The sequence below is a fragment of the Eleginops maclovinus genome, chromosome 20 (genome assembly GCF_036324505.1).
Source record: "Eleginops maclovinus isolate JMC-PN-2008 ecotype Puerto Natales chromosome 20, JC_Emac_rtc_rv5, whole genome shotgun sequence".
NCBI classification, from domain to species: Eukaryota; Metazoa; Chordata; class Actinopteri; order Perciformes; family Eleginopidae; genus Eleginops; species Eleginops maclovinus.
Genome location: NC_086368.1, coordinates 16,531,786 through 16,545,763, shown reverse-complemented (window position 1 = coordinate 16,545,763; position 13,978 = coordinate 16,531,786). Strand labels below are relative to the sequence as shown.

Sequence of the window (13,978 nt, the reverse complement as noted above, 5' to 3'; positions counted from 1 at the left end):
TTGAAACAGTATTCGTATCAAGTCCTCTGCTGCACTGCAGGAAGCATCCGGGGAGTATTTTACTTGGATTAGCACAATAACTATCCTTATTAGTTCTGCTCACATATGAGAGCAATCTTCACTTATGAAAAGAATAAATGTATTGTCATTGCACATAGATAAAAAAATATATAAATATATAACATTCTTCCTTAAATAGGCTGTAATATATTTGGACAACGTCATTTGTTCGCAGTCTAATTGCTTCTAATGATTCATACGCTATATGTTCCCCTCTTACAGACCTGCTGAAGCATTTTTCCTCGGAACAATGTGCAACTGCATTAAATAAGTGTTTTGAAATGTGGTGACCTTCGTGTAGTGTTGCCATGAAAACGTTTCATTGTGGTAACATCTAAAATTAATTTCAATAATTGTTAAGTCTCTCTTCCAGCATCTCCAGATGACAATCCAGGCTCTGCAGGACGAGCTGCGCACACAGAGAGACCTGAACCACCTGCTGCAGCAGGAGGGCGGAAACCGCTCCGCTTCAGACCATTTCACTACCATCGAGCTGACGGAGGAGAACTTCCGGCGGCTGCAGGCCGAACACGACAGGCAGGCCAAGGAGCTCTTCTTGCTGCGGAAGACTCTTGAGGAGATGGAGCTGAGGATCGAGACCCAGAAGCAGACGCTGGGTGCCAGGGACGAGTCCATAAAGAAGCTGCTGGAGATGCTGCAGAGCAAAGGGCTGCCACAGGGGCCCGGCAGGGTGTCCGAAGAGGAGGAGCAGGAGAGAGCCAGGCGCATTGCTGAGGCAGAGGCCCAGCTCGGACACCTGGAGGTTATTCTGGATCAAAAGGACAAGGAGAACATCCATCTACGAGAGGTACTCTATGACCAAGGTTCAGTTAATATTAATATATGAGGGTAACTGTATAAGACTGAAAACTAACTGTTTTTCGTCACTAGAGGGCAGTGTCGATTTAGTATGCTTTATTCTGTGGCTCACAGGGTAGCATGTTGGTTATGTAATATACACACTTTACATGTGTAAGGTCACTCAATATGCATTTAGTGTTGCTTTTTCACCTTAGTTCATTTCAGTCATGTAATGTTGCTTTCTGTTGAGTTTACAATATATACTGCTGTAATGGTGCCACATAATAATGTATGTTTTCTTAAAGGAACTGCACAGAAGAAATCAGCTGCACCAGGATCCAGGCAAAACCAAGGCCCTGCAGACCATCATAGAGATGAAAGTAAGACTCACAATATACAGCCAGGATATTGCCACCTACAGCAGTCACCAGTGAAGTTGTCCATTGAAGTGTTCTTTAGAATAATTAGTTTTACCTTTTAAAGAATGGTACCTCTATCTGACAGTTTACAGACTTCTAACAAGGTAATCATTTACAGTCTGTCTATAAACAGATGTTAAAATACAGATGTTGTGTATGGCGCACTAGCATTTACAGGCCTTGTATTATGTAAGCTGCTGTAACAGGCCTGTGTGTTCTGCTTAATCTTTTGTTGTTATTGTGAAGATCAGCAGCTGAGTCAATAGTTAACACACTGACACATCGCTCTATCTCCCTCTCACACACAGACATGCACAGACTGTGTTTCTGTTCACAGAGCAGTTGTGTAAACATCAACAAGAATCAATATTACTGTTCAACATTACAGCTGTCGTCCCTCGCTGAAGAGATGCAGCAGCCGTTCATGGCAACAAACATTTCGAAAATTAACTCTTCAACATCAGAGACTGCAGGTCCATCCATTCAGACAGATTTGATTTAGTTTGGCATTGTTTAAATCTGAAGTGCTCTAAACTTTTTAATTTCACATGCACACAATTTTTTTGAAGACACTAAAATTGCCAAACTGAATTTAAGCAAATGATGCAAAACATATTAGGATTTGATGTAAGCTGGTTGTGCAGGCCTTAAAGTGAATCAATGAAAATGAATGAGTCTTGGATTTGAATACTTCATCTTCAATTATGACAGTGGACCAAGGAGATGAAAACTACGTATATAATGTTTAATGTGAGAAGCTTAAGGGAAAACTTAAGGGACATTTAAATACTCAGACAAACATTCATATTCCAAACTATTTAAGAATAAAGACAGTTGAGGGACCCCACCCATCACCGTCAAATAACATTTCACATACATTTTCAATACATGCAAAATCTGATTCAGTTTATATATTGCAGTATGCTTATATAAAAATGCTTATTCAGATCAACAAGTGTTGTACGGCTGTACTCCCGGCAGCCTCACTGCAGAGGCCTGACATCACTTCCTCAAAATAAATCATGACATCATTGCTGAGCTGACACAGCCCCTCTCTCTCTCTTGGCTGGGTCGGCACTGTGCAGTCCTCAGCCTTCCCCCGATGCGGTCATGTGACATTTGTGCTCTGGGATACTGTTGATTTGCATACAGAGTGAGGGAAGACCCGCCTCTTCCCCCTCCTTCCCCCCTGTGCTGTGCAGGAAGACCCTGCATCTCTCCCCTCTCATCCACTCCCTCTGCTGTGTGGATGCTGATGCTGAAGCACGAATAATCCTCCCTCCCCGTCTACCCTACATCCCTCCCGCCCTCTCCTGCTCACTCACCAGAGACAGTGCACAGTATATAGCCTGCCTGCTGCTACCATGGAAACAGGTGTGGTTGTTTATGACAGCGAGAGGCCAGTTTGCAGGGAGATAGATGGAAAGAGGCAGGGAAAGAGAGATAAAGAGTAAGATTTACTGACCAGGTCGATGTACCAGTGATTACATGTGGATGGAATAAATTCACCCTCCTTTGAAGGTACGCCGTCTTATATCTCTTGCAGCGATGTTAGTTCATTGATGTTCGTCTCGTAACACGGAGACTGAGGTGGGATGCAGCGGTAGGGCGAAGTGCATGTACATGTGCAGTGCTCAGGTCGTCTGTCAATCATCATTTCGACACATTTCCCATGTTCCTCTGATTCGGGCTGTGAATGACCCTGCTTACGGCCACAGGTTCATGAGTTCAGAGCCACTATGAGGAGAGGAGGAGAAACACAAAAAGAGAGAAAGACAGGAAGGAACAAGGTTGCTCTATGCTCTGTTGGAGAGGGAGATGGACCATGGCTAATCTTAAAGACGTTGTATTATTTATTTAAAAAGCCGTGAAGCTGCACTCACAGTCGCAGTCCAGAGCCTGGATTCTGCATCGATCTGCAAGCAACTACGCCAAAAGCTACGGCTTGTTACTTTCCTCCTCTCCCTCTGCACATTTCTCACTGTCCTGGGCTGATCTCTCCATGCTGGATGTCTGCTCAATATTTCCCAATGGTGATTAATCCTCTGAGATGCTGCAAGGAGCTGAGCAGAAAGCCTCTGATTTCACCAACAGATACTGCAGTTGCTTTCAGCGTCTTCCAGAGCTTCTTCCACTCTTTTATCTTGCTACATCTCTTTCTCTCTTGCTCCCTCTGTCTTTTAGTCTCCGTCTTTCTTACTGTCCTGGACTCTTGTATCTAGCTCACGTTCATTTGCAGCATGCAACTTTTGGACATGCCAGTCTGGATTTTGAGGTGTGTCTCCTCTGCATGTTTGTGTGCAGGACACCAAAATTGCCTCTCTGGAGCGCAACATTCGAGATCTGGAGGATGAAATCCAAATGCTGAAGGCGAACGGCTTACTGAACACAGAGGACAGAGAGGAGGAGATCAAACAGATGGAGGTCTACAAAAACCACTCTAAGTTCATGAAGACCAAGGTAAATAATGTCTGCACTCTGCATGAAATGTAGATCCTTAAGATGGGCTGTTTGGGGTACAGATAGAACTGTGCAGCGAGGAGAATACTAAACGAAGCTGTGTGTCTTTTTAAATAAGCTGCTTTAGCATTTTGTCTCATCAGCAGAGTGTTCTGTTGGCATCTATCTGAGAAAAGCTTCTGTCCCAAGTGTTCCAAGTCTACCAAATAAGGCATAACCAGCAAGGGAATGCTATGGCATAGTACAATACTTAACATTTCCTTCTTAATTGCTTAGAAAAGCTGGGTACTTTATTATTGTGTTGCCAACAATCATAATGTCAACATTATGAAATCACAGATTCACCTGTGTAGTTTTCAGAGCAGTGAGAGTTTCTATCTAGTTTCAGTGCATGCTACATTACATCATGATAGCTTGTGTTTTAGCAGTTTGAACTACACTAGCAGAGCCACCTGAAACCTGTTATTGTATCAAGGTGTGTGAGTCTGCCGCTCTCTGGGGCTCACATGTCTCTCAGGAGCTTTGGCCCTGTGTTTACATGCCGCTCCCTACACAAGTCAACCAGGCGTAGGTCAGCCACAGTTTTGTTATTCTATTTTTAGACCTCTTTCATTAATCATGAATAGAGATGGTGTATAATATATGACAAATGCAGGAGAGTCAGTCCCAAATGCATTTTTAATGAGAGAGCGTGTTGATGAAAATAGTGCATAAGCCTTACTGACTGGCTCACGGTTTCCCACTCATTATCTCTGTCATACCCCCACACTATGTTCTTTTTCTACACTATGGGTTTCATCCTCCGATTCTACTATGTTCTAATTTGAATGGTTCTCGTCTGCAGATTGACCAGCTGAAGCAGGAGTTGTCAAAGAAGGAGTCAGAGCTGCTGGCCTTGCAGACAAAACTAGAGACTCTCAACAACCAGAACTCAGACTGCAAACAGCATATCGAGGTGCTCAAAGAGTCTCTCACTGCCAAGGAGCAACGTGCTGCCATCTTGCAAACAGAGGTAACAGAAAAACTCTTAAAACATAAAGAAAATAAACAGAACAATTCACTGCTACGCAAACATGTTCATACTCCTGATCAAACTGAGCAATAAGAGGCTAGCCCTGTGCCCAAGACTTATTACTGCAAATCATATCAGCACTTTATTTACTCTGGGACTTCAAACTAAACTGGGACTCAGGGCTCTGCCAAATATACAAAACTGAGCACTGATTACTCTTACTGTAATGCATAAACCTAACATCATTCCCATACATCCCATACTATTATATATTCACTCAGCACCTGTACGCCTTTGCAATTGCATAGATATAAAGATAAAAATAGATTAATAGCTAAAAGCCAGTTTTAGCTTTGCCTCTTGTTTGTCTTATAATTCCCTTTTTACTTATTTACAATCAAATAAAAATGATGCAAGATTATTGTATTTTAAGTAGCTCACTGCACTGGGTGTGTTTGCCTGTGTCGTGCTTCAGGTGGATGCTCTGCGTCTGCGTTTGGAGGAGAAAGAGTCCTTCCTGAACAAGAAAACCAAGCAGCTGCAGGATTTGACAGAGGAGAAGGGCACTCTCGCTGGAGAAATCAGGGACATGAAGGACATGCTGGAGGTCAAAGAAAGGAAGATCAATGTCCTGCAGAAAAAGGTGAAAATTAAAAAAAAAGCCCTTCACTTTAGGGTGGATAAGAGGAGTTTTAAGTCAAAAAGTGGTCATAGAAACTGAGGAAAATGTTCCTAACCATTTACTAACTATTGTTATTGCTACATTATTCATCTTGTACAAAGAACTGTGGTGAGGAGGTACAGGTATATGTTGACCTAATACAGATATACATTGAAATGTTAAATTAGTGGTGAGTTAGGCAAGTCTTCATGTCATGTTTTTGTGTCCTGAACGAAACCAGTCACTGTGTGAAAAGATAAAACAGAGTAGCTACTATCTCCATTAAGACTCTCTGTTGCTCTCAGGGGAAAAGTGTCCATAGAAAGACAAGCAAGAAGATATTTCTGCCTCACTGCCTCTGTGTGTGTGTGTGTGTGTGTGTGTGTGTGTGTGTGTGTGTGTGTGTGTGTGTGTGTGTGTGTGTGTGTGTGTGTGTGTGTGTGTGTGTGTGTGTGTGTGTGTGTGTGTGTGTGTGTGTGTGTGTGTGTGTGTGTGTGTGCTATAAATACTCACTGAGTGTTACTCCCTCTCTCACACTGACCCGCTCACCCATTCCCTTTGCTTTTTTCTCTCCTCTTGTTCTATCACACCTCCTCTTCCTCATCCATCCACTTTTATCCCTCTCTTTGACATCTCTTGGGATTTTTCCTGATGTGGTTATTTGGTTTTATTTCTCTGTTGTGTCAACAATATAGTATAGTATAACTCCCATTTTGTTGTGTCTTTAAATAGCTGTGTTTTTACACAAGTCTTAATGCTAACAGATGGCTGCTTGATTTATAATCCGTCCTACTTTTAGTTCTACTTCCTAAACTTCTCAAAGTCTTGCAGTTTTTGATGTAATTTTTTTGATGGAAATCCTTCGTTGTAAAGCCCTTGCACATTTATTTCAAACTATGAACATGACGTTGTCTGTAGCGGGTATTAATCATCAAAGACTTTCATAATCTCTGAGTCCAGCTCTTAAAGCAACGTTAAATACTCTGGTTTAAAGTCATGCTTTTTACACCTGCTTCTTTCCCTTTTTTTCCCTTCCTTGTGCCACCTCCTCCTCCCTGTATCAGATTGAGAATCTGCAGGAGCAGCTGCGAGACAAAGACAAGCAGCTAGGGAATCTGAAGGATCGGGTCAAGTCTCTGCAGACTGACTCCAGTAACACAGACACTGCCCTGGCCACCCTGGAGGAGGCTCTGTCAGAGAAGGTATGGTACAAAACTGCAGCATTACGCTGGATGCAATGGTCACAGTCGGGATGTAAACACCTGCTGCAGGACTAAATAATTGATGTATGGCAGTTTTGTACAGATTAATCAAACAAGATACACGTGACTGGTATCAATCCAAAGTCTCAGCAAAAAGCTAATAAGCACATTTTTCAAACTTTTGTTCAGTCTGGGGCACAATAAAATGATAAAACCCAAATGCACGACTCGACACAAAAAGAGTTTCCAACAAAAGGTTTTTTACTAGAGGTAATATTCCATAGTCACAAAAGTCTAAGCATAACGCACACTAGCGTGGTGATAACTCAAAACGATCTGGCCCTGGGCACAGAGACAAACACAGCTTAAATATACAAGGTGAACACAGGTGTAAACAATAAGGGCGGGGCAGTTAATCAGGTCAAGGGGAGGACAACCAAGGAGGGGAAATCAAGCTACCTGAAATGAGAAAGGATGTTAGTGATAAAATAAAACCGGAAATGACACACAGGAAATGGCAGACAACAAAAAGGATTATTGGACACAGACTAGACAATACATATACATAAACTAAGGTCAAAAAACCATAACCATAATTCAGCATATTTGCCGAGACACAACAACTTTTCCTTAGATCAAACCCAAAAGTAATAATACTTTGTGTTTACTCCAACTGGCAAACTTGAACTTTTGTTTATGACACCTCATACACTTAAAGGTCTTAGCGCTTACTCTTACACTTAATTCTTAAGTTGCTTGATACAGTATATGTGTCTTGTATTTCACATTGAGCTAAGACTTTTTAAATTCTTAAGATGTTTCTTTAAAGCATTCTCAAGTGTAATCCATTTAACTCCATTTTTATGTCTCTGTTTATTAGGAGAGGATTATAGAGCGTTTAAAGGACCAAAGGGAGAGGGAAGACAGAGAACGTCTGGAAGAAGTGGAGTCCTATAAGAAGGACAACAAGGATCTGAAGGAAAGGGTCAACAGCCTTCAGATAGAACTAACAGAGAAAGAGGTCAGTGAGTACGCATGGAGCAAAGAGATTCACATTGCTGCAAACATGCTGCATCTTTTTTTTTCTCTACTCTACTCGGCTGTACTTTACTGCATATCTTTTTGAACTTGTGATAACTGTCTGCGCTGTCTGTCCACCTGCAGTCCACCCTCATCGATCTGAAGGAACACGCTTCGTCTTTGGCATCTTCTGGCCTCAAGAAAGACTCAAAGCTAAAAACACTGGAAATCGCCATCGAGCAAAAGAAAGAGGAGTGTAGTAAGTTGGAGACGCAGTTGCAGAAGGTAAGTGTGCGTTTCAAAGTACAGATTTTACTCATCATGCAAATGTGTAGATTTGATTAATATCTTATGAAACAGTTTACTATTCCATTTTGTATACTGGACTAAAAGCTCTGTATAGACAGTATGTCCACATTTTTGTTGCATTAAAAGAGGCAGTCCAAATTCAGGGAAATAATTTCTGTTGGCATTACAATCATATTGCAGAGACCATGTAATAGCTTTTCTGAAGCTTTGGTTTCACATGATATACATCTGAAATTGACATCTAATTTTAAAAAAAGTTTAAGAGCAATAACTTCAAGGCTTTATAAAAATGCGTTTGTCAACTAATGTTTTTTTTTCTTTCAAATGTACAATTCTTTAGACTCACTCAAACCAAAAACACAGACTTCATAAGTCAACTCCCACACATATCTGAATTAAAATAAACCCTTATACCCTATACAGTAAATGTACCCACTGGCTGCAGAATAAATAAATACAAATAAATAAGATACAAATTCAAATGAATGTCAAAAATGAAAATAAAAACATGTTATTATCTTTATGAAAAGGTAACATACAAATGAAGAAGGATCAAAGAGAGAAATAGCGTATTTTAGTAGTAATTATTTATGATTAATGCTTTAACTTTGGCTGAACTGTGCATAGCTTCTCTGCCCTGAGTGAAGATTGCAAATGTCCTCCACTCATTAATGAAAGGAAGAATATTAGCTCCTCTTAAGTCCTGGAAGCACTTGGAAAGAAACCATTAAATGAATTAAAGGGTTTTTATCATTAAAAGATTTTTTTTTTCTTCTCCACTAATGACGAACCAACGAAGACCTTGCACTAAAGGCCTCTCACTTTATCGTTATGATATACGATATGGACAAGAATTTGATAAATGTTCAATATTTTGTCCAACAAAAGAGGTGATTGTGGCAGGCCTTCTTGCAGCCTGTTTCTTCCATAAAGGGTTATTCTCAAAGGCTAATCCCCAATTTCTCAACAGAATGCACTTTTTGCCACTAAACATATGGTAATGTGAAGACTTGAAATCCTTTTTTAAAGTTTTAGAGGCAGGAATGTGTTAACACAGTTAATTAGGATACTGGCTAGCATCAGGCCCTCTCTCTGCTGTGATGGGTTGCAGGGAGCAAACAGTCCATGAACTACGTCCTCCGCCTACTCCTACTCCATCCCCCACAGACTCTCCCCATGTCTGTTCCTTTACATTTGTCCGTGCTGTGTTGTCCTTAACCTGTAACAACATGTGCTGTACTGACACTATGTTACTGCTCTGTCCAACATGTATTGTGACATGTCTGATCCTGCTGTTCTCTCCTCTGGCTCAACTAAATCCTAACACTTACTCTCCCGCCCCGCTCCCTTCCTCAACCCCTCTGTTTGCAATGTAGCAAGCTGAGCAGCTATTCAGTCACATGAACAATCCTGTAAGTTCCTCTCTTGAGCTCTCTGAGGCACATATTGAAAGCATGAGGACCACTGATAATGTCTTTGACACATGCTAAATGGTGATCATACCAGCCGTCAGCACAGGTTCTGCTTACACTTCCGAGCTACCAGATGCATGTTGATCATCGCACCGTACTGATATAGGGAGCTTTACACTGCACTCAAGAGTCCTGTGCAACGTACTCATCCTGCACCCGTTTGGGTTTGTGACACCTGGTGAAACTGGTGCTTAGAACACAGTATTTAAAGTGTATTCTGAACTTTTTCAATAGTGGTCTGTAGCTGGTTTATCTGTTGCTAGTCTTAAGGTGTTTTCTTCTTCTTGCACATTAGTGAAAAACAATCTGTCTGTGAAGCTTACCTTTTTTATCTTTTCTATAACTGAAATATGTTGAAAGATGACTGAGAAAAAATATAGATCATGATGTTCTTTTGTCTTTTACAGATTCAAATTCTGTGTATTTAAGAATCTCAGATCCAGGTCAGGTGTCAAATAGTTTCAAGGGATGCAGTAAATATCGATTTTTAAAGCTGATAACAACATTTGATATTTTCTCACGTGTATCTTTTACACATTTATGTTGAGTTTATAAAAGTAGCTATAGTTTGTTCCTACGATCTTTGAACACATCCTAAAAAATCTAATTCAACATCTTAAACGGCAGGCTGAATGGAGCCTAAGTTCTATATCCAAAACATTTATTTTGACGCGATCATTTTTAAATACTCTCACTCTTTCAAATCTCCCACAAGTGAAATCGTGACATCACTCCTCATGCTTAAAATATGAAACTTATTGTTAGCTGACAGATTTACTTGGTCCCTGTTGCTTCTGTTTCTCCATTCTTTTGACTGACAATCACAAAGACTGTGCAGCTTCGTTGGGTTTGCATGACATGGTCGACCTTGTTGCATGTTGTCACTGTCAGTGTTGCCGCGCTTTTCTTTCGTCACAATGTGGTGCGGTTAGCTGAGGTGTCAGCCGTGGTGGGGATCACTGCAGTGTTTTGGTGGATGCTCTCTCTGGCTCTGTACAACTTTGCACTTTTGCGACCTGTGTTGACATGTGTGGCTGCATATTGTCTCAAGGGTGATGTGTACCACTGTAATGTATTTCATGGAGAGTTACAACCTATTTCAATAATAGTGAGATATGTCCATATAGACCAAGCAGTAGAGCTGTGTTTAGTTTGTGACAGAAAGACACAGAATCATGATTTATCTTTCCACTGCCACTGATTTGTTACTATTTTTGACACGAGACACAAACACACACATACACAGCCCTTTATTCTGCACACTCACCAAGTGTGGGAAGTGTCTGGCAGTCTCAGAGGGCTGTTAAATGGAGCTAAATAATAGCTCTGTTAAAGCTAATGAGCCAGCACCAGTAATGATGCCCTTGTCCACAACATTTTACTCTGCTATATTCATTCAGAAACAGAGAGGGAAAGAGAGAGTGTAAGGGGAGTGGTTATTATAAGACAATGATGGACTGCATTGTACTGTGTGTATCTCTCTTCAGTGGGCAGTAAAACATGCTGTGCTGTGCTGCAGGATTACGTTGATGTTTTAATGTTAACTGAGTCTTTCTGTGGTTGCGTGCATGTTTGTGTCTTTCTCTGGTACCTGGATGCAGAAGGCCCATGAGGTAGATCATCAGACCGGCCCCAGAGGGAACCCGGAGTACGTGGACCGAGTGAAGCTGCTGGAGAAGGAGGTGAATTACTACAAGGACGAGGCTAACAAGTCTCAGACGGAGGTGGAGAGACTCTTGGACATCCTGCGAGAGGTGGAGACTGAAAAGAATGACAAGGACAAGAAAATCGCTGAACTGGAAAGGTAATTAACTTTGATTGCCTGGACAAGTTAGCGTAAGTATTCAGAGGCATCTTAACCTTAACTTTCACGTTTGTCCTACAGAATATATTGTCTTATATTGGTATAGAAACATACAGTCCTCTGGGTTTCAGACCAAGATATACAATAATAAAAACAACACACTATTGGAGCAAAACATGTGCTGTATTGCTGCTGTTGACAAACAGATAGTTCTGGCTTTATCTGTATAGCTATTTTAATTTCTGCCGTTTTAATTTCTGCCTTTTTGTTTGCATCACCAGAAAATGTATTCAACTCCAAATATATTTTGTAATTTGTGTGAATCCACCTTTTTTTGTTGTTATCTCTAAATGTTCTTGTATACAGTATGGTATCATGGATTTGTGTCAGCACATTGTCTTACACTGAACCCAGGCAGCGTCTTATGTAACAGTCTCAGAAATACACCCTTTGACGGACAATCATTTCAGTTGCTTGTTGAGACACACACAGAAAGCTCTCTGCTGAAGTTGTGATGCTATGTGAGATGTGATATTTGAACACAAAGTGCCACTTAATCACCCCTATAATGGAAGAGGTCAAACTGATTTCCGTTAATGGACCATATAAATAAAGCTGGTGGCCTCATCAGCTCTTGGCTCACCTCTCAGTGCGGTACGTGGTCATGAGCCTCAGCACTAGAAACTTTTGGCTTTGGTCCAGCTGTTGGAGGAAACCATTGTCATTCACATTGGTTGTAATTTAAAATGATGAAACAGAGACTGAATGGCCTGCATGACAACAACACATTGGCTCTGTCTATTGAAGAAAGACAGTGTAAAGACTTATGTAAAGCCGTTCCATGCAGTGAAAATGTGGCTTTTTTAAAAACAAGTTCTATTTTTCTTCCTAAGTAGCAACAGGGTCCATTTAACTTTGTCTCATGGTCATATGTTGGTGGTTTTATATTGATTGAGTGTTCTTTTCCTTTTTTGCCAACTTTACCCACTTTTTTCTGTCCCTTTCACCTTTCTATCTCCTGTTTCATGTCCACCCATCCCTCTGTTCAACCTCTGCCATTGATGTTTTTTCAACATCGGTCTCAATCCTCCCTTTTTTTAAATATCCACCATCTCCTGGGCTCCTTTTCTGTTGTGCACCCTGACACCAGCCCCCCTTCCACTGCCCCTCGCCCCGCCCCTCGTCCTGGTGGCAGAGCTCCCCCTGACCCGCTCCCTTCAGTGTCCGCTGCCCCCCAGCAGATAGGGGGCATGGTGTGGGATTTCCTGGGAAAGTGAGTGCTCTGCCCTGGCACTTTCTGCTCGGCTGCGTGGTTAAAGTCTCAGACTGGGACTGCTGCAACTGCATCTGGTTTCACCTGTGTGCCTGGGTCTGCCCGGGTCTGCCTGCTGTCTGAAGGATTTACATGACTTTGTATCAGAGTGTGATTTTAATCTGTACTGCTAGCACTGTACCTGTACACATGATACAAAGTTCCCTGGATTCATGTTTGCTTATATTTATTACTCTTGTGTTTACCCAACGGTATGCATGTGTGCCATGAATGTTTTAAAACTACTTTGTGTGAGTGGGAGATAGTTTATGCAGCACGTTTATTTTTTTTCCGAACTGCATGTGGCAGACATCATTAAAAGTCCTCTTAGTCTGCACTGATGAAGCAGTGGGGAATCAAGTAAATTGACAAATCACATAACAATGACAAACCAGCAAATTAAAGCACCACGTAAAAATTAATGATTAATTTCACATGTGGCTGAAATATTTTAAGTCTTAATGATCCAAATGAATAATATGTTCAGACCTTTGAGTTAAGGGTTTTTACTTTTCATACAGTATATTCAGTGCTTTTCTTTTGATTCACTGAACAGTAGACTTTTCTTCATGCTTGGTTTGCTGCTGTGGCCTGCTTCTGTAATGATAGAGAGGAAAGTCACCCCAAAAAAAATCACATCAGGTATGCACCAAACTATGATCTAAATGTCACATGTTCACATGTGAAAATGTTCACAGTTGTAACTGAAAGCCCCTGTAAATATTTAATACTGTAAAAACTGCACTATATACTCAGTAGAAGCCATTCTTTGATGTGTTTCTCCCTACTCACCTTTCTTTTCTTTCATCCATTTAGTTGACTATGTTATATTTTCTATCCCTCAGTCTGCTTTGTTAAGGAGAAATACACACTGACACACTTACAGACGCACACATTCACTTTTCTGTGTCTTTATGTGGTGTTAGCTGTCTGTTGCAACCTATAAAGCTGAGGCCTTTTCTTGCCATGAGCAAGCTTCCTCAGCTCATTTCATCCTCCTATCTCCCCCTTTACCCTCACACTCTGTAACTCTCCCCAGAGAGCCCCTCTCTTTTCTTGTGTTTTTTCTCATTGCCCATCTTCCTGCCCTCTTTCCCCCTCGCCCTGCTAGGCTTGCTCTAACCGATACAAAGGGAAACAGCGTAGTGACCTGCATGAACAGAGCTGAGTCTCCAAGTCTACACACGTCTGTGAGTGAGGTGATGTAGTAGGAAGGGACTGAACCCTTAATCTTGAAGTGTGTCAGTCCAGTCGGGTCTCTTCTGTCTGAACTTCCCTGCATCCATGACTAATTCTCCCAGTAGCTCACTCCTTCTCTCGGTCTAACCACTGTTGGCTTTCCCTCCTATTGCTCGGCCACTCAGGCCTGTCTTCCCTCTTCTTCATAGTGCCTGTCTGACTGCATGTCTCCCAGGCTTGGCAGCAGATGTACATGTGCGATTATTT

At 41.5% G+C, this 13,978-nt stretch overlaps 1 protein-coding gene across 1 annotated transcript in view; it reads left to right on the top strand.

Annotated features, from left to right (window-relative positions):
* erc2 (ELKS/RAB6-interacting/CAST family member 2) overlaps window positions 1-13,978 on the top strand; it is a 32,032-nt gene that overhangs the window by 13,238 nt on the left and 4,816 nt on the right. The window contains exons 3-12 of the mRNA XM_063910502.1: window positions 434-868; window positions 1,167-1,241; window positions 3,585-3,740; window positions 4,585-4,752; window positions 5,228-5,395; window positions 6,478-6,615; window positions 7,496-7,636; window positions 7,780-7,920; window positions 9,321-9,356; window positions 11,018-11,220. Coding sequence (XP_063766572.1) covers window positions 434-868; window positions 1,167-1,241; window positions 3,585-3,740; window positions 4,585-4,752; window positions 5,228-5,395; window positions 6,478-6,615; window positions 7,496-7,636; window positions 7,780-7,920; window positions 9,321-9,356; window positions 11,018-11,220 — 1,661 coding nt within the window. The remainder of the gene's footprint in view (window positions 1-433; window positions 869-1,166; window positions 1,242-3,584; window positions 3,741-4,584; window positions 4,753-5,227; window positions 5,396-6,477; window positions 6,616-7,495; window positions 7,637-7,779; window positions 7,921-9,320; window positions 9,357-11,017; window positions 11,221-13,978) is intronic.